The following is a 27,911-nucleotide window of genomic DNA, read 5'->3' on the forward strand; positions in this document are numbered from 1 at the left end:
TGAATATGGCTGCCAAAATTCCTGTGTTTCCAAGACAGATTTTGTTAACTTCCACTCATTTGTGATTTTCGTTTCGAATTGTCATTGATTCTGACTTGTCAAAGTGGAATTCTGAAGATGGAATTGGAAGATCACTTGTTCCCACTTTATTTTGTTTTATTTATTTCAGGTTCCTTTTATAGCGCTGTCAATTTACGCATCGCTTTATACATACATATTGTACATTCACATCATCCCCTGCCCTCAAGGAGCTTACAATCTAAGGTTCCTAACTCACATTCATACAGACACTCATTTAGACAGGAGCCAATCAACCTACCAGCATGTCTTTGACATGTAGGAGGAAACCTGTGTACCCGGAGGAAAGTCACGCAGGCACAGGGAGAACATGCAAACTCCAGGCAGGTAGTGCCATGGTTGGGATACAATCCAATGACTCTAGTGCTGCTAGGCGGAAGTGCTAACCACTTATCTGTACATATTTTGATAGTGGCCAATGATATGTGTGATTGCCCTGGCCAAAAGCTCTAATTATGCTCCCTAGCTCTTGTGTTGCTGCAGTGAAATGGCAGTGACAGGGCTGCTTCTAGTGTCACCCGTCACTTGATTTGCTCTGCGGAGGTGCAATCCTGTTGTGTGTCAGATTTCTCCTCCCAAAACCTTGCCACCAGCCTTGGATCACACTAATATATGCAATAGTTTGTAGATCTAGGAAGTAATTTGATGGTACATGCCATTGATGTTTTTCCCCAATATAAACCCTTCTCCTGACCAACTGCTTTTGAATTTGGCATCACAGAACTCCATTCCTATTTTGTCATTAATAATACATTTAAAAAAAAATAAAAAAAATCATGTATAAGGTATGGCAAGCACCAGGCTGCAGTTGTAATTTAATTTTCCTACGTGTATTGTGAACATCCACACATCTGTTCTTGTGCTTTTTCAAAATTCCCATGGTGGCCACCTAATGCTTAAATCCAGGCAGTTCTTTTTTGCAGAAATTGGAATATGTGTAGAGCTAACAATATGTGTAGCGCTAACAAAAATAATTATATCTAAGAAAAACAGATATAAAACAAAATTAACAATCGTGATACATGAATATAGTCCAAGAAGTCAAATGAAATGTAATATGCGTGAATATCCAACATATATTTGTGACAAAATAATGTCCAAGAAAGAACAAGTTGTGAAATCCACAAATATATAGTGCCAAAGAAAATCCAAAAAAAGGGGGAGAAGCACCACAGATCCTGGCAGGTAGGTCTCCGTATCAAGGATGAAATAATAAAAGGTAGGACGTCATGCTAGAAAAAAGGTTCATCAAATAGACAGATTCAAGGCTTACCAGAATGTGTGGGTCACCCAAATTAATGGATAGACCTAAATATGTTTGGTATAGTAAAATAATAATAATAGTAGAAACAATTCCTCCCGATGTCTCTCCTCCAATGTACACAATATATATTCAGCAGTTAAGCAGCAAACGGTGTCATAACAGAGTGTATGGGTCAACCAAATGAATGTATAGACCATACAGGCAAGATGTAATACCAGGAAGCTCCACTAGATGTCTCTTCCTCCAGTGTAAAGCAATGGGTACTCAGCATTCAAATGGCAACCGATGGCATATGAAAAAAACACGCCCCTGATTACGTCAGATGTATGACGAAACCGGTCGGGCCAGCACGACATTGGATGTGACGAGGCCACGCCCCCACCAGCCGGCTTCCTTGTTAGAACAGCGTGCTTAGAGACGCCGCTGCGCTCCTTACTACTTACTTCATGCGGTTTGATATCTGCTAAAATGTGAGTGTATCTGCTTGCTTTTAATAAATACAGTGCTTTTAAACGGTATCACACTATGTCCCTGTCACCATTTTTTATATGCCATCGGTTGCCATTTGAATGCTGAGTACCCATTGCTTTACACTGGAGGAAGAGACATCTGGTGGAGCTTCCTGGTATTACATCTTGCCTGTATGGTCTATCCATTCATTTGGTTGACCCATACACTCTGTTATGACACCGTTTGCTGCTTAACTGCTGAATATATATCGTGTACATTGGAGGAGAGACATCGGGAGGAATTGTTTCTACTATACCAAACGTATTTAGGTCTATCCATTAATTTGGGTGACCCACACATTCTGGTAAGCCTTGAATCTGCCTATTTGATTAACCTTTTTCTAGCATGACGTCCTACCTTTTATTATTTCATCCTTGATACGGAGACCTACCTGCCAGGATCTGTGGTGCTTCTCCCCCTTTTTTTGGATTTTCTTTGGCACTATATATTTGTGGATTTCACAACTTGTTCTTTCTTGGACATTATTTTGTCACAAATTTATGTTGGATATTCACGCATATTACATTTCATTTGACTTTTTGGACTATATTCATGTATCACGAGTGTTAATTTTGTTTTATATCTGTTTTTCTTAGATGTAATTATTTTTGTTAGCGCTACACATATTTCAATTTCTGTACCTTTGGGATTTTTTCTGAGTCCTATGTGTGCTGCTTTCCTGTTAATCATTACACATTATCATATTTATATTTATCATTTTTAGCTCGGAAATTCCCTACCATTACCAGTTCTTTTTTGCAACCTTTTAAAGTACGTGCTGTTAACTGTGCAGAGCAACATATCTACACACCAGCATTGGAAATAAGGAGGGCATCAGAGATCCCAAAATTAGCATTCTGCTTTCCACGACTGACTTTCTAGAATAACAAGTGATGGGGGTGAGACTTAACGAAACGTATATAGGGTAAATACTGGTGTAAATGTGCCGAGCTTAGAGCAGGGTTTCTCCACTAGGTTTCCTCCAGAAATTGCTAGGGGTTCCTTGAGCAATGAGAAAATTCTGCTTCTCAGAAAGGTTCCCATTGACACCATTAAAAGTTTTAGCTATCCCTAAGGAGGTAATTCTTCCCAAGGAGCATTCTTCTCACTGACCATCACACTAATATATTATGAGTTGTAAATAGTAATTTTTAGCAGGGGTTCCCTGAGACCGGATCATTATTTAAAGGGTTCCTCTGTGTTGAAAAAGGTTGAGAAAGGCTTACTAATGCCCCATACACACGTGCAGATTATCTGCAGACTTTTGTCTGCAGACTTACCAAAACCATATAATATGAGGTCAAACCTAAACACTTTCAATTTGTATGCAATCCGGCAGGCCCTTGCACTACATAGAAAAGGTAAGTCTGCAGACAAAAGTCTGCAGATAATCTGCACGTGTGTATGGGGCATTAGAGTGAGAAAGCTGTGTGACAGCAGTAGCAGCCACAGTCTACAAACACTGCTGTATCAGATAATTATCTTTCCAGCTAGACAACTGCTGCCAGGCTACAAATAAAAAGCTTGGCACAATCACTATATTTACTGAGGCACCATTATCGCCACTCTACTTAAGCTAATTACTTTGTAGCCACTTTGTATACAGCCATGACCAAGTGTTTTGAAAAAAAAAAAAAATTTCCACTGCATTTCAGCCCTGATACAAAAGTACCAGCTGACATCATATCAGCGATTCTCTCATTAACACAGGTGTCAGTGTTGACAAGGACTAGGTTGGAAATCTCTCTGTAATGCTGACTGAGTTAGAATAACAGACTGGAAGCTATAAAAGGAGGATGGTGCATGAAATCATTGTTCTTCTGTTAACCATGGTTACCTGCAAGAAAACACATACAGTCATCATTGCTTTGCACAAGAAGGGATTCACAGGCAAAAGTGCTGCTACTAAGATTGCACCTAAATCAACCATTTATTAGATCATCAAGAACTTTAAGGAGAGAGGTTCAATTGTTGTGAAGAAGGCTTCAGGGTGCCCAAGGAAGTCAAGCAAGCACCAGTACAATCTCCAACAGTTGATTCAGCTGCGGGATCTGGGCACCAGTGCAGAGCTTGCTCAGGAATGGCAGCAGGCAGGTGTGAGTGCATCTGCACACACAGTGAGGAGAAGACTTTGAGGATGGCCTGGTGTCAGGAAGGGCAGCAAAGAAGCCACTTCTCTCCAGGAAAAACATCAGGGACAAACGGATATTCTGCAAAAGGTACAGGAATTGGAGTGCTGCGGAATGGGGTTAGCTAATTTTCTCTGATGAATCTCCTTTCCAATTGTTTGGAGCATTCGTAAAAAACCTTGTCTAGAGAAGAAAAAGTGAGCGCTACCATCAGTCCTGTGTTCTGCATCCTGAGACCATTCATGTCTTCTCAGCCAAGGAAGTGGGCTCACTTACATTTTTGCCTAAGAACACAGCCATGATAAAAGAATGGTACAAAAACATCCTCTGAGAGCAACTTCTTCCAACCATTCAAGAACAGTTTGGTGATGAACAATGCCTTTTCCATCATGATGGAGCACCTTGCCATAAGGCACAGGTGATAACTAAGTTGCTTGAGGAACAAAACTTAAATTTTAGGTCCATGGCCAGAAACTCCCCAGACCTTAATCCAGTGTTTTTCAACCTATTTTTGTGCAAAGGCACGCTTTTTTCATGAAAAAAATCACGAGGCACACCACCATTAGAAAATGTTAAAAAAATTAAACTCTGTGCCTATATTGACTATAGTAATTCTCTTAAGTAGGAATCAAATAAACACAAAGAAATTATTCTGTTGCCTGTTTCTCCGTGTTTTTACGCAGGCGAACAAAATAGTCCGCATTCTTGTTTTGAAGCGACGGGTGTTTCGTTTGGAGATGGCGTTTAAGTTTACTTGGGACCATAGCACTGTTAGATAGCTTTTCACCACACACCACACACAGTGGAGTTGGTTTGTTTGCATCTCCGGTGAAAGTAAATCCAAATGAAATATAGCTTTCGCTATATTGCCTTGTGCCAGAGAATTTGCTTGAGCTAACCATCTTTGCTTTCTTTTGATCCCCACTCATACTTGGGCTTTCATCTGGCTCCGAATTTTGTTCAGAGTCCAGTTCTTTCCTTTTCAAAAACTTGTCCATCACTGCAGTATCTCACTGTCACTCAGTACTTACTGCGCTTGTCTCCTCCAGATAGCTGCTGTCCGTCACACTCAGCACTCTTCTGCGCATGTCTCCATCCAGATCCATCAGTCAGCGCTCTTCTGCTCTTCTGCTCATGTCTCCTCCAGATCCATCGGCGCTCTTCTGCTCATCGGCGATCTACTGCGATGTCTCCTCCTGTCCTCCTCCTGTCAGTGTAACAGTGACACCGGAGTTATTTATAGTCCCAAACATGCGCTTCGGATGAAATTGAAATTTTTCCCACGGCACACCAGGCAATAACTCACGGCACAGTGGTTGAAAAACACTGCCTTAATCCCATTAAGAACTTGTGGTCTATCCTCAAGAGGCGGGTGAACAAAAAAAACCCCACAAACTCTGACAAACTCCAAGCTTCGATTATGCAAGAATGGGCTGCCATCATTCAGAATGTGGCCCAAAAGTTGACTGACAGCATGCCAGGGCAAATTGCAGAGGTCTTGTATTGGAGGGTCAACACTGCAAATATTGACTCTTTACATAAACTTCATGTAATTGTCAATACGAGCCTTTGACACTTTGAAATGCTTGTAATTATTAAACTTCAGTATACCATAGTGACATCTGACAAAAATATCTAAAAAAACACTGAAGCAGCAGACTTTGTGAAAATGTAATATTTGTGTAATTCTCAAAAAAATTTTGGCCACAGCTGTACACTTGGTGACACTTTATGTGGTGAGCACAGTAATCTCCCTAATTCCTACCTTTTAAATTTATGCAAGGGCATCCTTTTCCAACAGTTTGTGATCTGTTTCTGTAGAGATTACATGTGCAGTGCAGTACAAAAATAATTTCAAACACTTTGAATTGAACTGGTATGTGAAACAGATCTCCGTCTCCTGATTGCTGCTCTTCAGAATGGACAATGCAGACTGCAAGCAAACTAAATCTAAGAAATGCAGTTTTGCACAGACCTGGGCATGTGATGACTGCTGTCAAAGTATGAGGCGCAAAAACTCACATTAATTTCAGTTCCTCTGCGTATGAAGATCGTAACTAAATTGATGGCGCTATATAGGTATCTGTAATGATTAAAAATATTAAATAACATTTTCCAGACTCTAAACTTGTGCTTGTTGCAGGGAAGGAGCAGTTGTCTTTTGGAATGTTGAAGAAAAAACTGTGAGTTCATACATTTTACTATTTCTGTACAACCATGGGTAGATTTATATGTATTTGTAAATGTTGCTGATAGCTCCTTTTTTTTAGTTTAGAAATAGTAATGCTGTGACAGTACCATTAATATGATGTTGCATAACTAAAGGGTATAATAAGATCTTTTATTCTGTAGTTAACATATAATTTTGATCTCCTTATTAAGATGAAACACGTTATGCAAATTCTGGAGCGTCATGAAATTCAGCCTTATGAAGTTGCACTGGTTCACTGGGAAAACGAGGAGATAAACTACAGCTTCAGAGAGTATGTTTCATTTTGATTCTCCAAGATGCTTTTGGAAATGCTGCTACAATTTCACATTAACTTGCCTTTTTATAAATGGTTGAAACTGATATTTTTGCATAAAGATAAGATACATATAAATACTTTATTTGCCCTTTCTCTTAGTACTATTTACAGCTGCAATATTATAATTCATCATAGCAACAAATACATACTTACTAAAATGCATACCCACATGGCCAACCTTAAGGCTTCATTCACACAGGCGCTGAGCCCTGTACACTGTGAATAGGCTGTTTGTTGATGCAGTTGGATCCTTCAGGTGCTGCGTGCAGGCAGCCCATGTATGTTTATGTCTGTATTCGGAGTTGCGCGCTTACACGGCTGTCAAATAAGTACAAAAGGCTGTGTCTGTACAGCCGCTACATCCCTATGGACCTACATGGGCTGCCTGCACACAACATATAACATAAAGTACAATATATGAATAAATGATCTCCCAAGTAAAAAACACCAATCCACCACTGCGCCAAAGAAAATTAAATGTGTAAAACAATTGAACCAGATACATAAAAGTAGGTGTAAGTTTGTAGCCGCCACTTTCAACAAAAAAATGTATGTAAAGCTTGTCACTTAAAACTAACACTGTAAGTGTAAAATGTGTGCTACATAGCTACATATGTACTCATGGTTACAAAAATGTACTTGCGTCCTATAATCTCAATTGTAGAGCAGAACATGGGGTTGAGGCATTTAGGACTTTTTATGGTACGTTAGAGACAGCAATACACCAGATCAAAAAAGTTTTATAAAAAATAATACAACATTTATTTTAACAATTACAATTTAAAAGTTCCCTGTTGTGTATAGGGAATACATCTAAACATACAAAGGAAAGCCCAAAATAGGGCATAGCAACACAAAAAAAGTTCACATTTTCATTATTAAGACATTGGGTTCTGAGCGGGTTACCCTCCAACCTCTACATGTTTCGCGGGGGAACCGCTTCTTCAGGAGTGATATTGATACAGAAGTGTGATCTGAAACATGAAAAAATAAACATATTAATATATGAAACATGGCAATACATGACATGTACCATAGGAATGTCAAAAATGTATTCCCTATACACAACAGGGAACTTTTTAATTGTAATTGCTATAATCAATTTTGTGTAATTTTTATTTTTTTGATCTGGTGTATTGCTGTCTTTAATGTACCATGAAAGTCCTAAGTGCCTCAACCCCATGTTCTGCTCTACAATTAACACTGTAAGTGAACATCGGCACTAAAGTGTGCAATAAGTAAAAACTGACCACTAATGCTTAATTACAAACATAGCAATCATACATTGTAAATGAGAGCATAAAAAACCTCAATGAAACCAGATAAAACAATCACCACAGTGTAATAAAATGCACATATAACAAAAGTCTATAGATGAACTGATAGTGAAGTTGAGGAACATTGGAAGTGTCGTATCGGCGAGGCTTCCAGTCTGGTGAAATATTGGCTGCTGGCTGTAATGTTCTGGTACCTCTGGTACCCTTGTCTCCATATTTCTCCTCTGCTAATTGCGTCCCATCTTGTATAACAAGAGACGCATATAACTTTAAGACCGGATGACATCATTGCCGAGCGCCGCTATGAGCGGCTATTTCAATCGCCGGTTTGCTTCCACTCATCGCTCGTTCAAACCACATGCTCACCGCACCTCTTCCTGTGAAGTCGGAGCTGCTGACATTCTCCATCGCTGAACCTGAAGCCGGAAACCTCGCTGGTGATCCGTATCTCGCTACGGGATCACCCTTCTCCAATGGACACTGTTCCTACTTAACCTTTCTAAGTGATAAGTACCCCGCAGGGGATTCTACTAACCAATCTCCTACTGTCGTCTACTGCAATTACCAAGACTATCTGTATCTATCTATTCACTATCATCTGCATAGACTGTTAGCTCTTGGGACTACCTTCAACTATCCTTGCACTAGGTTACTCTAAGTATACTCCATCTGTGTCCTCTTACCATCTGCACTATACCTGACATCAGAACCTATCTGCTTCACCATCACCTACAAATCTCCTATTACTACTTCTAGTGCTCACCATATAATAGCCTGTCTCTCATCTATATATCCTCATATATTCTATCTCTCCACTAAACATCTATTAATATATATGGTATATAACAGGCTGTACACGGTGATGAAGTCCTGAGAGTTGGATATGTTTGTTCAACAGATTCTCTACAAGGCTACTGAGTGTAATAATTCTGCAGCTGTAAATCCATCCACTAACAAAAACGCATGAACGTTACACTGGCTCCCGAATTGATACCGCTGTAACGCTCTGGGATATGTGTATCCAATGCTCGTAATATTGTAAGTGCAATGTTTGAAGATTTTAATAAATTGTTCATGTGTTTGAGACATTGGCAACAAGTGGAGAGCTCTGTGCTGGAGACAATAACCCTGTGGGGGTAAATGCTTGTCTGCCAGACACGGGAGTGTGAGGCAAATCCCTCCGGTGAGTGCCAATCTTATAGGGAGCGGTGTTTTGGTGCACTAACAGTGTGGTGTGAAGAACTTTTTGGAGGACTGCTCTTTTACACTCTGATATTCCTTGCACTTCACCTACGAACTTTTGATATATAGTTATATGTGCATTTTATTTACACTGTGGTGATTGTTTCAGCTGGTTTCATTGATTTTTTTTTTTTGGCACTTACATTCACTATGTATGATTGCTATGTTTGTAATTAAGCATTAGTGGTCAATTTCTGTGTACAGAACACCTCCAGGTAGCCATATTGCATTGCATTTTACAGAACATTATAGTGCTGCAGATTGAAAAGGAAAGGTCATTTTTAATAACATTCAATTACAATATTATTATTATTATTTTTATTATTATTATTATAATACAGGATTTATATACATATCCTGTGTACAGAACACCTCCAGGTAGCCATATTGCATTGCATCTTACAGAACATTATAGTGCTGCAGATTGAAAAGGAAAGGTCATTTTTAATAACATTCAATTACAATGACTTGTCGCAGTTTTATACGCAATGAGTGTCGCAATTGTATACACTATATTATTATTTTTTATTTGCTATTTTTTTCCCACAAAGTGAAGTTACCCTTTAGTGTATGTTTTATTTATCCTAAACCAGTTGCTTTCTTTCCTAATTCTTACCATTCAAGATGAGTTTAATAGACAAGTTCTAGTGTGCTGGATAGAGGTATATTAGTAAATATTAGTCAGCTATTTTAAGGAGGAAGTAAAGTCTTACATTTTTTTTCCTCCCTGCAAAGTAAATGCATAATGTGGTAGTATGCATCGCATACTACCACATTATGTGACACTTACCTGCAAACGAAGCCCGCGTTGTCCCCGCTGGCGGCCGCATCCATCTTTGCCTGTCTTCCTTTCCGGGTCTGCGGACTCCGGCTGTATTACTGGCCGGTGCCGCTGCCGGTCACAGTACAGGGCTCTGGAGACACGGCACAGGCGGCCATTTCTTCAGAGTGCATGCGCCAATTACGTCATTGGCTGCATGCAATGTTAATATCTCCTAAACGGTGCATGTTTAGGAGATATTTACAGTACCTATAGTACAGTACCTATAGGCAAGCCTTATTATAGGCTTACCTACAAGTTTTAAAGGTGGGTTTAAAATATACCTAGCATCCTTTGCCTTAGATTTTGCTAAATTCAGGATTAGTAAGTTTGGAAATCTTTGGGCAGTAGCTTTTTTTGCTGCCTCCGACATTTTATGTTTAAAAGCATCAGTCACCAATCATATTCAAACCAGCCTTGTTGTTTGAATATGATTGGTGGCAAATCATGTAGAACCATCACCTGATTATGTGAGGAGATAGCTAGATTCAAGCTGCAGGGCACTACTGAGAACTGAGGGGAATGCTGGATTCCATGTAAAGAAGCCATATACAGATGAAAAAGATACTTTATTTGGGGAGTGTTTACCTGCCAAAGTATTTGTATTTGTGTCCATCCAGTTCTGAAATCTACACAGCTCTCCCAGACTGCAAAAAATGCCTGCAGGCCTGCCTTTTCTGTAGTGAATCTACAGTAAGTAAAACAACTAGGTCTTGTCCCCGCCTGCAGGTTGTGAATGGCCATTGAAGGAGAAGCAGCGAACTGATGAGCTCATCTCCCTGTCTCTGTGTTCACTCCTCCTGGCAGTATGACCCTTGTCAGCTACTTCTACTTCTTAAATTGGTGATCTCTTTTTCTGGCTGGAATTTAGCTTTATAGTATAGCTAAAAGCAAAACTTTTTTTTTTTTTTTTTTTTTTAGTTTTGGATAGAGTGGAGAGAGATTAGAACACCTGCCAGTTTTTATTGCTGTCTGTGTCCCCATTAGGGAGATTCACCCTCTCTATTAGTCCAGTTTAGCATTATTATTCAAAGTGACAGTAAAAGAAAATCCTAAATTTTTAGTTGTCCCCAGAAAAATAATAGAGGGGAAATGTTCAAATGGGGACACTAGTTTTGGCGACCTGGGGATCCCCAAGGAATTCCCTTAATTTGCAGAGATTTCCTCTCACTTCCTGTTTGACTATGGGACAGGAAGTGAAGGGAGATCTCCACAATGGGACAAAAATCTGGCAGGAATTATAACCCTTCTTGCTCTTTCCATAATGAAAAAAAAGTTTTGCCTATAGTTCTACTTTAATGTTAATTTGGTGAATCAGTTAATTTTAGAGCAGCCACTGCACTTGCTGATTATTGATGGGGTTCACTTGGCACCTGAAGTTGCTTTATGTTCACCAATGTTTACTAGTAATCCATACATCTTGTGTGTTTCTGCAGGGGACACTCTAAGCTTGTGAAAGGTGAAATTGCGTTGAATTCCCAGCTGGAAGCAGATGAGGTCATTCTAGAAAAATTTGCCTTTTCTAATGCACTTTGCCTCTCTGGTGAGTCTTATGACAATAAAATGTGGGCCAGGGTTAGTAAGACTATTGCTTTTTGTCTGCTATGGACTGTCAATCTAAATTCTCATTTAAAATACACCTGTCAGGAAAAATGTATGGGGGCTGCCATTGCCAGCCTTATCCTGAAACTGCTAGGTATTTGGCTTTAAAAAATTGAAGTCACAGACTGACATTTTGTAAAGGAGTGCCAGGAATTTATGAGAATATCTTATCTCTTGCTATTCAGTGTCTCAGAAAACATTAAAGCCAAAGCATATGCATAACAGACAGGAAACATTCCTAGAAAGATGTTTTTTTTTATACTTACCTAGGCGGATGCTGCATCTGTCCCCCAGCACCTGTAATACTGAGAACCGAAAGATCGAGCACCGCTGATTGCTTGGTTCTCACAGCTTCGTGAGCACAGAGCTGCTGACTGTCAGTCACAATCTCTGCTCTGCCCCCTCCTTGCTCACTGGAGCACTGAGCTGTGGAGGGCAGCGGCTGGCTCAGGCTCTCAGCCGCTTGCTGAGAGGCAGAGCTGGGTGGATCCTGACTCTATGGTCGTGATGACGCAGTGCCTGCACCGACTCTGTGATGTTAGCAGACAGCGGACTTCAGCTCGCTCTCTGCTGAAAATGGTCACAGGAGTGCAGAACGAAAAGCACTCCTGTGATCCACAGGAGAAATACAGCCAAACAAGCTTTGGCTGTACTTCCCCCTTTAAAGCCCAGCTTCAGACTCCTTTTTTTTTTTTTTTTTTGCCATAAGATCCCCCAGCGGCTTAAAAAAATGATATGTTCAGTTTGAAGATGTTCCCCCCAAAGTACTTCATTTTTGCTACAAGATGTGCTCAGTCTTTTGGGTTGAAGAAATTAGGACATTTTCAAACGCAGTGGTATGCAAAAGCTAAGAGATATTGTCACTAATCTGAGGCTATGGCTGGCTGAACATATTCTCCACCCGCCCAACAACCGCAAACCCAAAATTGCAATCTGGATGATACCACCTAGAATAAAGCAGAAACTGGGATTACCTTCCACAACCTGGTGGCCTGAAAGCCATTGAGGGTCCATGGTATGACCTTGGCGCTAACTTTTGCAGGAGAAATGACATCTAAGAGCCCGGAGTTGGGCTTAAGAAGAGAGGTCAGCAATAGCAGCCTATATAAAAGGTGTGCATTAGGTCTCATGTTAAAAAAGGATACATTTTCTTCTGGCTCATTACTTTCTTCTGTGGGACCTGAGCATATCTTAGTTTTGGTACTTATGTAAGCTGCACTGTTTTTTTTTTTGTTTTTTTTTTGTATAGTGTCTTGAGCCAGGGAATTCTCAACTGGCTTTCTTTTGTACTCTAAAAAATATAAAATGCCAATAAAAAGAATATTAAAAAGAAAAAAAAAAGATACATATTCAGTCTTGGGACTTTTGGTTGGTAACAATAACTAATTGTAAAAAGGAGAGGAAAATGGCACTAAGTAGAAGGAGGTTCGTGGGAAGGGTCTTATGAATGGTTCCTGGAGCAAGGTAAAATAAGTACAGTATAAATGAGGGGAAATGTCAAGCACTTGAAATCCGGCTGCAGCTATCCCAAAAAAGTGGAGAACCTTGTAATCTGTGTGGAGAAGAAAACGGGGGAAGTGCCGCCATCTAAGTGCAGTATATTGTAACAAGTGTAATGGTGAGGACAAGAATTGTCAAACCAGTTTTACAAAGGGGCTGAAGTAGAACCTCCTCCTACTTAGCGCCATTTTTCTCTCCTTTTTACAATTAGTTATTATTACCAACCAAAAGTCCCAAGACTGAATATGTATCTTTTTTTTTTTTCTTTTTAATATTCTTTTTGCACCGAATAGCTTAGCCATGACGCCACGCCTTCCGAGCCTTCCTGTCAGTTTGCCTGCATCATTGCCTCGGCTTCTGCCTTGGCTCGCTCCTGGACATCAGCCTCTCTGCTCCAGCCTGCCTGGTGACTGCTGCACACCCGGACACTTGCTCCCTTGATCCAGCCTGTCAGCTGACTACTGCTGCTTCTTTGCATCGTGGCTGACTTGCCACCATCTGTGGCGCCTTCACCCCTGGGCCCACACCATCATCCAGCGGCTCCTATAACCTGATCCTGGAGACCCAGCCACGACCCTGCCAAGCTCTGCAGTCTCTCCAATAGGATGTCACGCTTTTTTAATCCTTCCTCTTTTAAATATGAGTGCATATTCCTATCCTCACCATTCCACTTGTTCCAATATCCTGCACTTAGATGGCGGCACATCAACTACTTTTTTCTCAACAATAACTAATTAGCCTGTTCTCTGTGTTTTTTTAAAACTCTGTATATACTTGAAACAGTTAATCAAACAGCTAACTTGATATTGTTCAGTGCTAAAAGCCAGTAATGTGTTTTTTTATATATATATATATATATATTGTTTTTACAGTGAAACTGGCCATGTGGGAATCTACACTTGACAGATTTGTAGAGTCTATCCAGTCAATTCCAGAGGCAAGTCATAGAATCACCTTCAGAAGATTGATATATGCAAATGCTATATACAGTCATGGCCAAAATATTGGCACTCCTGCATTTCTGTCAGCTAATGCATCACTTCGTCCAGAAAATTGTTGCAATTACAAATGTTTATTTCTTTTGTTTGAATTGGTATGACACAAATAAGTGGAGAAAGAAAAGGCCAGATCTGACACATTTCACGCAAAACCCAAAAAAAGGACTGGCCAAAATGATTGGCACCTTCTCAAAATTGTAAGAAATAATTGTATTTCAAGTTTGTTATGCTTCTGTAATATATAATTGAACTCACCTATATCAATTAACAGGTGCTGACAATATAAAAAATCACATCGGCAACCAGTTAAAATGGTGAAAAATTGACTCAACCTTTCTATTGTTTCTTTTGCTTATGAAATCTTAGGACTACCAACGAATTCTGGGATGCAATGTAGTGCCCAGTGTCAGAAAGTTGGGTCTCCGTCAGAGGTCATGGGTCCTACAGCAGGACAATGACCCAAAGCACATGTCAAAAAGCACCCAGATATGGTTATGGACAAAGTGCTGGAGAGTACTGAACTGGCCAGCAATGAGTCCATATCTAAAGCCCATAGAGCACCTGTAGAGAGATCTCAAAACAGCAGTTGGGAAAAGGAACCCTTCCAATCTGAGAGACCTGAAAGAGTTAGCGATAGAAGAGTGGTCCAAAATTCCAGTATAGAGGTGTAAGAAACTCATTGATGGTTACAGGAAGCGATTGATTTCAGTTATTTTTCCAAGGGGTGTGCTACCAAATAATAAACTGAGGGTGCCAATAATTTTGTCCAGTCCATTTTCATCCATTTTCATTTTCAAATCCAGAGCTTTACGTGGAATGTCTCAGGTTTGGCTTTTTGTTTCTCCACTTTTTTACGTCATACCAATACAAACAAAAGAAAGAAGCACGAGAATGCCTAACCATTTGTAATTGCAACAGTTTTTTGGGCGAAGTGGTGCATTATCTGAGTGCATCAGAAAGTAAACCAAGTCTGCAGGGAACAAACACCCTGCAGGCGAGAAAAATGTAGATTTTAATGTGCCCAAGGTATCAAAAGAAAAACAAATCATAAAAAATATATACATTTTATTGAGAACAGGATGATAAAATCGACAAATAGAAATACGATATATAAAAGGTGTATCATATAACAAGGCAGATCCTAAACTACGATGGGTTGACGTGTTTCGCCCACAGTTTGGGCTTCTTCAGGATCCAGATGTCTAGCAGACTTGTCAATGAATTGAATATATATATATATATATATATATATATATATATATATATATATATACACCCTGAATAAAAACAACATTTAAATCTCCAAACCATGAACTCTAGAATAATAGACTGGAAAATAATCGATTGGTCTAAGCAGGGAAAAGGAACATGTAATCCCCTATAAGAAATATTAACCCAACCAGGGATGAATACAATTAAATGTTAAGTGCAGATAAATTCAGAACTCAGTAAGCCTAAAGCTTACAAACACAGATGAAAATATAGGATATATATCCAATAAAGGAAAAAGTTCTTAGAATACCATGTACAAACGCCAGTGTCCCTGCTGCATATAGACCCATCGAGTGCATTATCTGACAGAAATTCAGGGGTGCCAATATTTTTGGCCATAACTGTTATGTACCTATGATATTTTTAAACATATTTGAAGGGCTTATGTACAGTATCTCACAAAAGTAAAAACATCCCTCACATTTTTGTAAATATTTTATTAAATGTTTTCATGTGACATTTTGTAAATATTTTATTATGTCTTTTCAAGTGAAGAAGTTACACTTTGCTACAATGTAAAGTAGAGAGTGTACAGCTTGTATAACAGTGTAAATTTGCTGTCCCCTCAAAATAACTCAACACATAGCCATTAATGTCTAAACCGCTGGCAACAAAAGTGAGTACACCCCTAAGTGGAAATGTCCAAACTGGGTCCAAAGTGAACATATTTTGTGTGGCCACCATTATTTTCCAACACTGCCTTAACCCTCTTGGACATGGAGTTCATCAGAGCTTCACAGGTTGCCACTGGAGTCCTCTTCCACTCCTCAATGAGGACATCACGGAGCTGGTGGATGTTTGAGACCTTGCGCTCCTCCACTTTCCGTTTGAGGATGCCCCACAGATGGGTCTAGTTCTGGAGACATGCTTGGCCAGTCCATCACCTTTACCCTCAGCTTCTTTAGCAAGACAGTGGTCGTCTCGGAGGTGTGTTTGAGGTCATTACCATGTTGGAATACTGCCCTGCGGCCCAGTCTCCGAAGGGAGGGGATCATGCTCTGCTTCAGTATGTCACAGTACATGTGGACATTCATGGTTCCCTCAATGAACTGTTGCTCTCCAGTGCCGGCAGCACTCATGCAGCCCCAGACCATGACATTCCCATCAACATGCTTGACTGTAGGCAAGACACACTTGTCTTTGTACTCCTCACCTGGTTGTTGCCACACACACTTGATACCATCTGAAGCAAATAAGTTTATCTTGGTCTCATCAGACCACAGGACATGGTTCCAGTAATCCATGTCCTTAGTCTGCTTGTCTTCAGCAAACTGTTTGCGTGCTTTCTTGTGCATCATCGTTAGAAGAGGCTTCCTTCTGGGACGACAGCCATGCAGACAAATTTTGATGCAGTGGGCGGCGTATGGTCTGAGCACTGACAGGCTGACCCCCCACCCCTTCAGCCTCTGCAGCAATGCTGGCAGCACTCATACGCCTCTTTCCCAAAGAAAACCTCTGGATATGATGCTGAGCACGTGCACTCAACTTCTTTGGTTAACCATGGCGAGGCCTATTCTGAGTGGAACCTATCCTGTTAAACCCCTGTATGGTCTTGGCCACCATGCTGCAGCTTAGTTTCAGGGTCTTGGCAATCTTCTTATACCCTGGGCCACCTTTATGTAGAGCAACAGTTCTTTTTTCCAGATCCTCAGAGAGTTCTTTGCCATGAGGTGCCATGTTGAACTTCCAGTGACCAGTATGAGAGCGATAACCAAAAATTTAACACACCTGCTCCCCATTCACACCTGAGACCTTGTAACACTAACGAGTCACATGACATCGGGGAGGGAAAATTGCTAATTGGGTCCAATTTGGACATTTTCACAGGGGACAGCAAATTTACACTGTTATACAAGCTGTACACTCACTACTTTACATTGTAGCAAAGTGTCATTTCTTCAGTGTTGTCACAATTATTTACAAAAATGTGAGGGTTGTACTCATCTTTGTGAGATACTGTGGATGTTTTGTATATCCTGTATCACAGCAGCACAATTACTTTACCACTATCAAATCATTTTGCTATTTTTCAGATGTTGAAAGCCAGGAAAAAAGTAAAACTGACTCATGATGATGTCATGCAAAAAATTGGAGAGTTATTTGCACTAAGGTAAACTCATTACATGCTTAGACACATGTCTTAGGTATTATTGTGATTTTATTTTAAAGAAGTATAAAAGGGCTCCACTCCAACAGCTAAATACAAAGTTGAAACATACTGTATGTAGGAAGTGTTTGAACTGGCAAATTACTTAGAAATAATAGATATTGATTTTTGTCCTTACTGTCTTCTTTTAGACACCGTATAAATCTGAGTTCGGACCTCCTCATCACACCAGACTTCTATTGGGACAGAGAAAACCTAGAGCATCTCTATGATAAAACATGTCAGTTTCTCAGCATAAACCGAAGGGTCAAGGTGGGGTTTTAAATTTTAAATAAGTTAATCTACCTGAATGTTTGTAGTTTAGCATGGTATATAAAAACATTGAAAGCAATTGCACCAAAAATTGACCTTGAGGCCTCAGTCACACGCAGCAGATGCATGGACACAGCCGTTTGTCCTAATTTGACAGCCATGCAGGGGCAGATGAGTGACCCTGAATATAGATAGTGTGCATTCAGGGCCACTCACCTTAATGGCTGACACATTGGGATGAGCTGCTGTATCACAACAAAGCCTCAGCGTTCACTGTCTCCTATAACCAATGCTGCACGTGTACTGCCCAGAGTGATGCTCCTCTCCTTAAGGGGGGAAAACTTGACAAATACTGCAAAGAGACAGAGGAGGGTGCATTATCATCAACACCATTTTTATTAATAAAAACACCAAAAACATACTCACAAACATGAGAAGATACCATCTTGTCAAATCACAACTCGAGCATGAGTGATTTCCAAAATCAATGTGGTCCGCTGGCACCCGCCTATCATTCGGCAGAGAGGCAGAATGGCGATCTGCCTATGTAAACAAGGAAGATCGCTATTCTGACAAGAGGAAAGGGATGGAATTTGTGTCCCTGGAAAGCAGAGAACAATTCAGTCTCTTCCCCTAGTAAAAGCACCTCCCACAGTACACATAAACAGTGGCTAGGCACACGGTTAACCCTTTGATCGCCCCTGATGTTAACCCCTTCACAACCAGTGTCATTAGTACAGTGACAGTGCATATTTTTTAGCACTGATCACTGTGTTAGTGTCACTGGTCCCTAAAACGTGTCAGTTAGTGTTAGAATGTGTGCCGTAATATCGCAGTCCCACTATAAGTCGCTGTTTGCCATCATTACTAGTAAAGAATAAATAAATAAAAATATATCTCATAGTTTGCAGAGGCTATAATCTTTTACACAAACCAATCAATATATGCTTTTTTGGATTTTTTTTTTTTACCAAAAATATGTAGCAGAATATATATTGAATTTTCTCAATTTTTTTTCCGATAGGTCTCGATAGCAGAAAGTAAAAAACATTGTGTTTTTTTTTTCAAAACTGTTGGTCATTTTTTGTTTAAAGCGCAAAAAATAAAAAACGCAGAGGTGATAAAATACCACCAAAAGAAAGCTCTATTTGTGGGGGAAAAAAAGGACATTTTATTTGGGTACATCGTTACATGACCGCGCAATTGTCAGTTAAAGTAACATAGTGCTGTATTGCAAAATATATTCTGACCTTAAAGGGGGGTAAACCTTTCTAAGGTCAAGTGGTTATTACAAATGGTGTTGGTGATAATGCACTAGTTGTTTGTGCCCTGATGTGTCTCTTTGCGAATGAGTAGCTGTGTCTGTGCAGTTGCTGCATCCCCATAGACTTAAATAGGATGCTTGCACACAGCACCTGGTAACTCAAGCTGCATAAACAGAAGATCCATTCATGGTCTACAGGTCTCAGGGCCCTTGTAAATAAGGCCTTAAAGGACCTCTATAGTGAAAAATATTGTATCCTGGTGTCTGTACGTGGTTAATACCAGTAGATGTAGTTGTTGCAGCAAAAATAATGGGTCTAACAGGAGGCTCACCAGGTAATAGAATGTTAGGGGGACTCAAAAACAAATACTGCTATCTTAATGCTAGTGACAGACTGCACCATATGTGTCATTTTTAAGTTTGATCAGAGCCTTACTTTAAATCCGAAATGTAATTTTTACAGCTGCAGTGGAAGATGTTTCAGTATTTTGGTTTTCAGCACTGAGAAAACATTGCTACCCCTAATCTTAACCTGATCCACTTAACCCTTAGCTCATGCCCTAAAACGTAACAAAACTTCTAAATTAACACTTAAGCCTAATACACACAGGCCGTATATCGAGTGGCATGGGCCCGTTTAATAGAAACTGGCCAACATTTGACCCGTGTGTACGGCAGCCAGTCCAACAGAAGCCAATCATTTGGCTAATGGCTGAGAGCGCTAACCGGGGTGTACCGGCTGGGAGGGGGGGCTGTCAGAACACAATAGCTCAGCAGGGGAGATCACCGTACTAACATTGCCTAGTTAGTACAGCGGCTACTCCTGAGCTCTTCAGATTTTTTTTTTTTTTAGTTTAGCCTGCTGGGTTGAATGAAAATAAACGAATGGTGTGTACCAGGCTTTAACCATACGTCAACACCTAACTTGTATCCACACCCAAAACAGTTTATACCAACTTGGATGGAGTAGTGAATAAAACCCTTATCTGAGTCTCACTGAGTAAATTTCCCTTCAACACCCAGAGACAAAACAGGAACTGAGATGAAATCTATTCAAATTCAAGCTGTTGTTAACCCTGTCAGCACCCACCTTCCCGGCATCTTTTGATCCGAAAATTGAAGAAGCCAGACGGAGAATTCTCAGCCAATGAGGTGCTGGCTGTCTGAATACAACAGCCGGCAGGGGAGATTTATCCATCCATGCTGTTTACTATAGATGAGGGAATCATTTGGTTTTACGCGTTAAGCCAGAGACATCTTATAGCGTATGAGCAGCTTTGGGCAAGTATGTCCATTGAGGGCTTTGTCCTCAACTTCTCTTCCTGTAAAAACTGTAACAGTTTGAATATCTTATGATTTTTTTGCCCTGGTGACACAGATCAGCAGGACAAATTGCAGGGTGAATATGTCCAACAAGAATACACACAGCAATAAAATCCTGACAAAAGTTTGAGCTATGACTACATTTTGCACTTCACACAAGGTGACTAACCTGTCCAAGAGAAGGTCAGCAATGGCAGCCTACATATTTTTCTCATTAAGCCCATGTACACATTGGTCTGATTTGACATGTCATATCATAGCCAATTGCCAGCAATTGCACCGTCTGAATCAGTGCAACGCTGACCTCCCAAAAGAAGTTTCTGTACTACTTTTGGCGACTTCAGGGGGCGATTTCCATAGACATCTGTGCAGGAACCCACACAGATCTCTGAGAAATTGGCCCTGAAGTTGGACTGAAATGCCGGCTTGAAATCGTATGAGTTTGGCTGAACTCGCATGTTTTCAAAACGGCCTCAGTGCGAACCTGGGCTTAGAGTCCATGCACACTAGGAGCAGAAAACAATGTCAGAGCCTCTGGAAGGAAAAGCAGCATAAAAAAACACTCATAGTAGCTTGTATTGCACAAGAGTTTAGGAGAGTTTATGGCCATTTGCTTTTATAAGCGTTTTTTTTTTTAAAAACTTTTCCCTCTGCTTATTTTCACTCCAATCAATGCACACTTGAAAATGCTAAATGTCTTTAGGTGCGTTTATGCACATTTATGTGTGTTAATGAGCGCTTCTCAAAAAACATATGTGATGGGGGTTTTTTTTTCTGCCTCTAAACGCCATAATGTGCATGGACACATAGGATAACATTGAGCTGCTTTTACAGGGGGGAGAAAAAAAACCCTCCTTTTAGAAGCAGTGTTTTTGAGCCCAGTGTGCATGGGCCCTCAAGGTTTCACTACTAGGAGAATTGTAAAGATGCAGCCTTGGGGATGCCCAGCAGAGTTTAGCAGAAAGTTATATAAAAAGTACATTAATAAAAGTATTTGTTTATTTAGGTGATTAATGAAAAACTTCAACACTGTACAGAACTTACTGATTTGATGCGCAATCATCTGAATGAGAAACATGCTCTGAGGTTAGAATGGATGATTGTCATATTAATTACAATTGAGGTAAGTTTGAGAACCCTGAGATATAGGGTTTTCCATGCTTTTTTTAAAAAAAAATATCCTGTATTTTTTTTTTTTGCAACAACTTCAAATATATTTTCAATTATTTTTTTTATTAGTGGTAATATTATGGGCAGCACAGTATACATGTGTGTGTGTGTATATATATATATATATATATATATATATATATATATATATATATATATATATATATAATATATGCTATATTGTCAAAAGTATTGGGACATCTGCCTTTACACACACATGAACTTTAATTTAATGGCATCCCAGTCTTAGTCCGTAGGGTTCAATATTGAGTTGGCCACACAACAGCTTTAACTCTTCTGGGAAGGATGTCCACAAGGTTTAGGAGTGTGTATATGAGAATGTTTGACCATTCTTCCAGAAGCGCATTTGTGTGGTCAAGCGCTGATGTTGGATGAGAAGGCCTGGCTCGCAGTCTCCGCTCTAATTTATCCCAAAGGTGTTTTATGAGGTTGAGGTCAGGACTCTTTGTAGGTCAGTCAGATTCCTCCACCACAAACTCACTCATCCATGTCTTTATGGACCTTGTTTTGTGCACTGGTGCGCAGTCCTGTTGGTACAAGAAGGGACCATCCCTAAACTGTTCCAGCAAAGTTGGGAGCATGAAATGGTCTAAATGTCTTGGTATGGTGACGCCTTAAGAGTTTCCTTTACTGGAACTAAAGGGCCAAGCCTAACCCCTGAAAAACAACTACACACCATAATCCCCCCTCCACCAAATGATTTAGACCAGTGCACACAACAAGGTCCATAAAGACATGGATGAGCGAGTTTGGGGTGGAGGAACTTGACTGACCTGGCCAGAGTCCTGACCTCAACCTGATAGAACACCTTTGGGATGAATTAGAGCAGAGGCTGCCAGCCAGGCCTTCTCCTCCAACATCAGTGCCTGACCTCAAAATTGCGCTTCTAGAAGAATGGTCAAACATTCCCATAGACACACTCCTAAACCTTGTGGACAGCCATCCCAGAAGAGTTGAAGCTGTTATAGCCTCAAAGGGTGGACCAACTCAATATTAAACCCTACAGACTAAAGACAAGGATGCCATTAAAGTTCATGTGCGTGTAAAGGCAGGCATCCCAATACGTTTGACAATATAGTGTATATACTGTATGTATATTTCTATCTATCGCTCTCTCTCTGTATGTATATGTTTATATTCTATTTATATAGCCATCATGCAGTTAATCGAGAAAATACTTACTAGCCAGGGACACAAATGCAGGAAAAGTACATCCACAGAATGATTATTTTGAAGAGAATCAGTCACCAGTTTGCATTTGTGATACAGTAAACCCCCCTCCATTGCGGGGGTTACGTTCCGGACCCAGCCGCGAAAAGTGAAATTCCGCGAAATAGGAAAACCCTATTAAAATGCATTGTAGGCATGTTTATTTTACTGTCACTGTACGTGTAAAAGCATTTTAAGGTCTTTAAACACACTTTTAAAACAATAGAAACTCATTTAAACACATAAGATACTAAGAGACATAGCAAGAGCTATGGAAAACACAAAAATATTTCATTTTTAATGATTTATATAGTAAAATAACATTACAAAAAAAAACGCGAATTACCGGGACCGCAAAAACTGAACCGCGATGGAGCGGGGGATTACTGTAATCCAAATTTCTTATTTTTAACTTACCTGTATTCTCTCCCATTCAGAGCAAAAGTGCCAGGATTTAATACCATCCTATCCCCACCTGATTACAGTTATATACTCCTATACATATTATATCCTATAATATAATATATAGTTACTCCTATACAATACTCCTATTGTTATACTACTATATCCCACCTGCATTCTTACTTCAGCAAGACAACCTCAGCCTGCCATGAGCTGGGGCTCTGCTGCATTTCTCTCCCTGCATAGTAAGCAGTCTTAGAGTTGCATAGGACCATCTTCCAAGTGTCTCCTATCTCAACAGCCTAGAGACACAATGCTTTTTATGCAAGGAATGAAAATAAAAAGTTGGACCAGGCATTCATGTTTATACATCAGCAGGCCAAGATCTTTTCAAGGGGTGATCTCATGTGTACACATTCAATCGCTTTCCTAAATCTGTGTGAACCTGGCCTACCTCCAATGACCAGACCACAATGGAGAAAATAGGGATTAAAGACAATCACCTCAGAACTGGTTGCAAGAAGAAGGTTTGCTATACCTCCAATGACTGTTAGTTCTTCCTGACACTAGGGAGAATACACTCTTGCACACTAGACATGTACCTAAGATACTCACTACACTTATGAAAGATCTTTCATACAAGTAAGGTAAAATGGTTCTTTCAGGTGAATTAGAAGAAGTGCGGGATGTGGGAAAAAAAAACGTTTTCTTCTCACCCATGTAGATTAAGGATCAATCCGATGTTGTATCTTTACCCTGCCGCCTCTACACCAAGAGCTGAGCGATCAAAGACAGCTAATCACTCTGTTCTCGGGTCTGGCTCTGATTGGTCAACTTGGAAATAGTGATGGCATCAGTCTGCCTTAGCCAATCAGAGGAAGCTTTGTATTAATTCATAAAAAAAAAAAGACTTTCTTTGAATAGATGAGTGCTGCTCAGCCCGATTCGTTATTGTCCTAGGTGTGAGAAGAGAAGTCTCTGTTTCACAGCCGGAAGCCAGCACTGTGTACTGTATGTAGATGAAGCTACATACAGTACATACAGTGCTTAGAGCACAAATAGCACTAAGGCTCGGTTCACACTTGTACGATGCGGGAACCAGTGTGATTCCTGTGCGGGTTCCTGCATCGCACCTGAATCACTGACGGTTCATGCTGACATCTGCGAACCGCTGCGGGTGTCAATGTAAAGTTAATGACAGCCCCAGATTGGTTCGCAGTGCAAACTGTGAAATGGTGCAGGAATCGGATCGCTTAGGTGTGAACACCAAGGCAATCTGATTCCAGTCCGCACCAAAAAAAGGGTCCTGCACCATTTTGGTGCAAATTCAATGTGATTGTATGGCTGAATTTGCATCAAACAGACATCGCATATGATCCGCACAGCAATGACGTTCAAATCGCATGCGATGTCTGTGATCACACAAGTGTGAACCTAGCCTTAGTGAAGGAAAGAGTTTGTTTGGATCTGCGTGGTCCAAACAAATTATTTAAAGTGACAGGAATCCTGGAGATCATATTTAAAAGTGCAATGAAATATCGTTCATTTCTGCGGTTTTTATTTTTCCTCATTTGTCTTATAGGTCCTGTTTGAGCTTGGGAGAGTTATTTTCTGAGATCTGCAGTCTGGATTATCACTGTAACCGTATAAAGCGCCAAGAAATACATTCTTCAACACACTATCCAGGGAATATCTTTACTACAAAATACAGTAAATTAAATCAATATGCAGCTGCCTCTGATCCAGACAAATGTTTCTCTTGTCAAACTTATATGCACAAAGTATTTCAGTAGGCGCTTACTCACGCTCTTTAAAATATCACTAAAGCTCGAATTATACTTTCCTGTTAGTTCTTGTTGGCAAGTGCTAACTGACATACTGTGTGCACATAACCCCATAAAGCACCCCAAATTGGCAGGAGGATGCACCACTGGCTGATCAGCCTGGAACTTTTACAAAATCCATGCTGTTTCTTTTTTTTTTTTTTTATCAAAGTATTGTAGAATATTTCATATGTAATTGTGTTTAATTTTGACCAAATTGAAAAGAACACCTTTAATTGTATTTTAATTTATTTTTATTAACATTTACTTTTTGTTTAGGTAGTTTGAGTGCTGTAATTGAGTGTCATTGTGTTATATTGGAAAACAATATAACATATATTACATGTTTTTTTTTTTTTTTTTAAAGATACAGAATGTATTAGTATTTATAATTCTGTCTGCACTGTGAAATAAAGACCATTCTTTTTACAAATGAAATATGACTTCTTGTTGCCAAAGTCTATGTTACATAGACTTTGTAATCTTTCAGGTTTATGTAAGGGTTAAGGATTCATTGTGCCTCAGTCACATCTTTAAAATGTTATTTTTTCTGTCTCATTTGTGTTTGTGGAATTTAAGCACTAAAGAAAAAAAAATATTCAGTACACCTCTGCAATACATACTGTACATATTTCCCCATATTTTGCCTCTTTCAATATGCTGTGAATAAATAAAAATACCTGTTGATCCTACCAGACATCCAGCGTGTGTTTAACCACTTGACCTCCGAAAGATTTACCTGCCTTCATGAGCAGGCCATTTTTTTTTTAATAGGGCACTGCGTTTCTTTAACTGACAATTGCACAGCCATGCAACGCTGTACTCAAATAAAAGTGATGTCCTTTTTTCCCACAAATAGAGCTTTGTTTTGGTGAGATTTGATCACCTCTGAGTGTTTTTTTTTTTTTTGCGCTAAAAAAAAAAAAAAAAAGGACAATTTTGGAAAAAATATATATTTTTAACTTTTTGCTATAAAACAAATCCAATAAAAAAATGTAAAATATTAAATTTCTTCATGAATTTAGGCCAATATATATTCTGCTACATATTTTTGGTTAAAAAAAAAAATCTCAATAGGCATATATTGATTGGTTTGCGCAAACTTTATAGTGTCTGCAAACTATGGGATATTTTTATGTATTTATTTATTTTTACTAGTATTAGCGGCGATTAGTGGGACTGCAATATTTCGGCAGACATTCAGACACTTTTGACACTTTTTGGAGACCAGTGACACTAATACAGTGATTAGTTTTAAAAAAAAATATGCACTGTCACTATACTAATGACACTGGCTGGGAAGGAGTTAACAGGGGTGATTAAGGGGTTAACTTTGTGCCTAACCTGTGTTTTTCTAAACTGTGGGAGGTGCTTTTACTAGGGGAAGACATGGATCCTAGTCCCTGCTTTGCAGAGACACATGCCTTCCCTCCTGTCAGAACAGCGATCTGCCTCTCTGCTCCATCATCAGCAGGTGCCAGCGGACATCAAGTCTGTGGTACCTGCCGCTGAGCTCCTGCTGTGTGTGATCACAGCAATGTGCATGCGTGCCCCCTACCCGGAAGAGCCAGATCACATATATAGGAAGATCTGAAGTGGTTAAAGTGATTCTAAAAGTGTTAATTTTTTTTTTTTTTAATAACAAACCTGCTATACTTACTTGCTCTGTGCAAGGTTTTGCACAAAGCAGCCCTGATCCTCTTTTTTTTTTTTTGGTTCTCCACCAGCGGTCCTGGCCCCTCCCCCCTTATGAGTGGCTCCAATAGCAAGCTGCACTCCTGTGAATGAACCATTCAAACACAGAGCACAATTCAGCCTGGCGCTCTCTCCTCATTGGGTCACCGGATGTGATTGACAGCAGCGGGAGCCAATGGCTCCCGCTGCTGTGTGAGCCAATGGCTCCCGCTGCTGTGTGAGCCAATGAGGAGAGAGAGCTAGTAGAGCCACTGCTCTCACGCACATCGCTGGATCGAGATGGTACTTAGGTAAGTATTAGAGGATAGCTGCACCAAGAAGGTTTTGTTCCTTACCTTAATGCATAGAACGCATTAAGGTAAAAAAACTTCCACCTTTAGAACTGCTTTAACTCCATATAGTATGTCAAGCGCTGCATAAATTGTTGGTGCTACTGTATATAAATACCTGTATTAATAATAATAAGATTTATAACTTCCTGCATAAAGCTGCATTGAAACCCCAAGCAAGTTTCCAAGTGTTCTTCCTTCCTGGGCTAGAGAACACATCTCCCTCTCCAAATATCTATAATATAAGGGGATGTTCTATAGTCCAGCAAATGAGACACAGTTCATTTCTGGCAAGCTTAAGAGGTATTTTTCAGTACTTTATTATAAAACATAAAAAGTGCATGTTCTGTAGAGATATAGTGTCATGTGAAAAATAAAGTACACCCCAAAGAAATGGTTGGCTTTTTCAACATATTTGAACAGAAAAACGTTGGATATTTATTCAAACAGTGCCTACATACAGTATAAAGGTAATAAACTTAAATATGAACACCAGAAGAAAATACCTATTCAATAATTTATTTAACATAAATATCAATAGCTTCAATAAAATACTGTGGGGGGTGGAGTATGCCCTAGGCACCAGAAGCTGGTATTGCCCCATGTAGCAGAAATGTATAGGCATTTTATATAACTGCCCAGCAGTCTCAGAAATTTTGACCACTTCTCCGTGCAAAATTCCTTCAGTTGCTAAAAGTTTGTGGATTTACCTAAAAGAACTGCCCATTTCATCCCCCCCCCCCTACATTATTTCAATGGTAATTGAATCAGGGCTCTGAGTAGGCCAGTCCGTGACCCTCTGTTTCTTCCTTTTGAGCAATTCCTTGATGGATTTGCTGATGTGCTTCAGATGATCATGTTGAAAGACACTTCAAATTCAACTTCAACAAAGATTGCCCACTCAACTTCCACTTTTGGTCACACATTCCCATTAAAGTGTCATTAAGATGGAGTGGAGAGTGATTGGAATACCTGTCATTTTTATTGCTGTTTGTGCCCCTGTTTTTTTTTTTTTTTTTTTAAATCAATGAGAAAG

At 39.8% G+C, this 27,911-nt stretch overlaps 1 protein-coding gene across 1 annotated transcript in view; it reads left to right on the forward strand.

The window, feature by feature from the left end:
• RMND1 (required for meiotic nuclear division 1 homolog) overlaps positions 1-24,744 on the forward strand; it is a 32,016-nt gene extending 7,272 nt beyond the window's left edge. The window contains exons 4-11 of the mRNA XM_082252706.1: positions 6,125-6,164; positions 6,364-6,464; positions 11,285-11,391; positions 13,823-13,887; positions 17,254-17,330; positions 17,519-17,639; positions 21,233-21,349; positions 24,611-24,744. Coding sequence (XP_082108832.1) covers positions 6,125-6,164; positions 6,364-6,464; positions 11,285-11,391; positions 13,823-13,887; positions 17,254-17,330; positions 17,519-17,639; positions 21,233-21,349; positions 24,611-24,643 — 661 coding nt within the window. The 3' untranslated portion in view covers positions 24,644-24,744. The remainder of the gene's footprint in view (positions 1-6,124; positions 6,165-6,363; positions 6,465-11,284; positions 11,392-13,822; positions 13,888-17,253; positions 17,331-17,518; positions 17,640-21,232; positions 21,350-24,610) is intronic.
• The last annotated feature ends 3,167 nt before the right edge of the window (positions 24,745-27,911 follow it).

This window comes from Pelophylax lessonae (genome assembly GCF_965119305.1).
Source record: "Pelophylax lessonae genome assembly, chromosome: 4".
Lineage (NCBI taxonomy): Eukaryota > Metazoa > Chordata > Amphibia > Anura > Ranidae > Pelophylax > Pelophylax lessonae.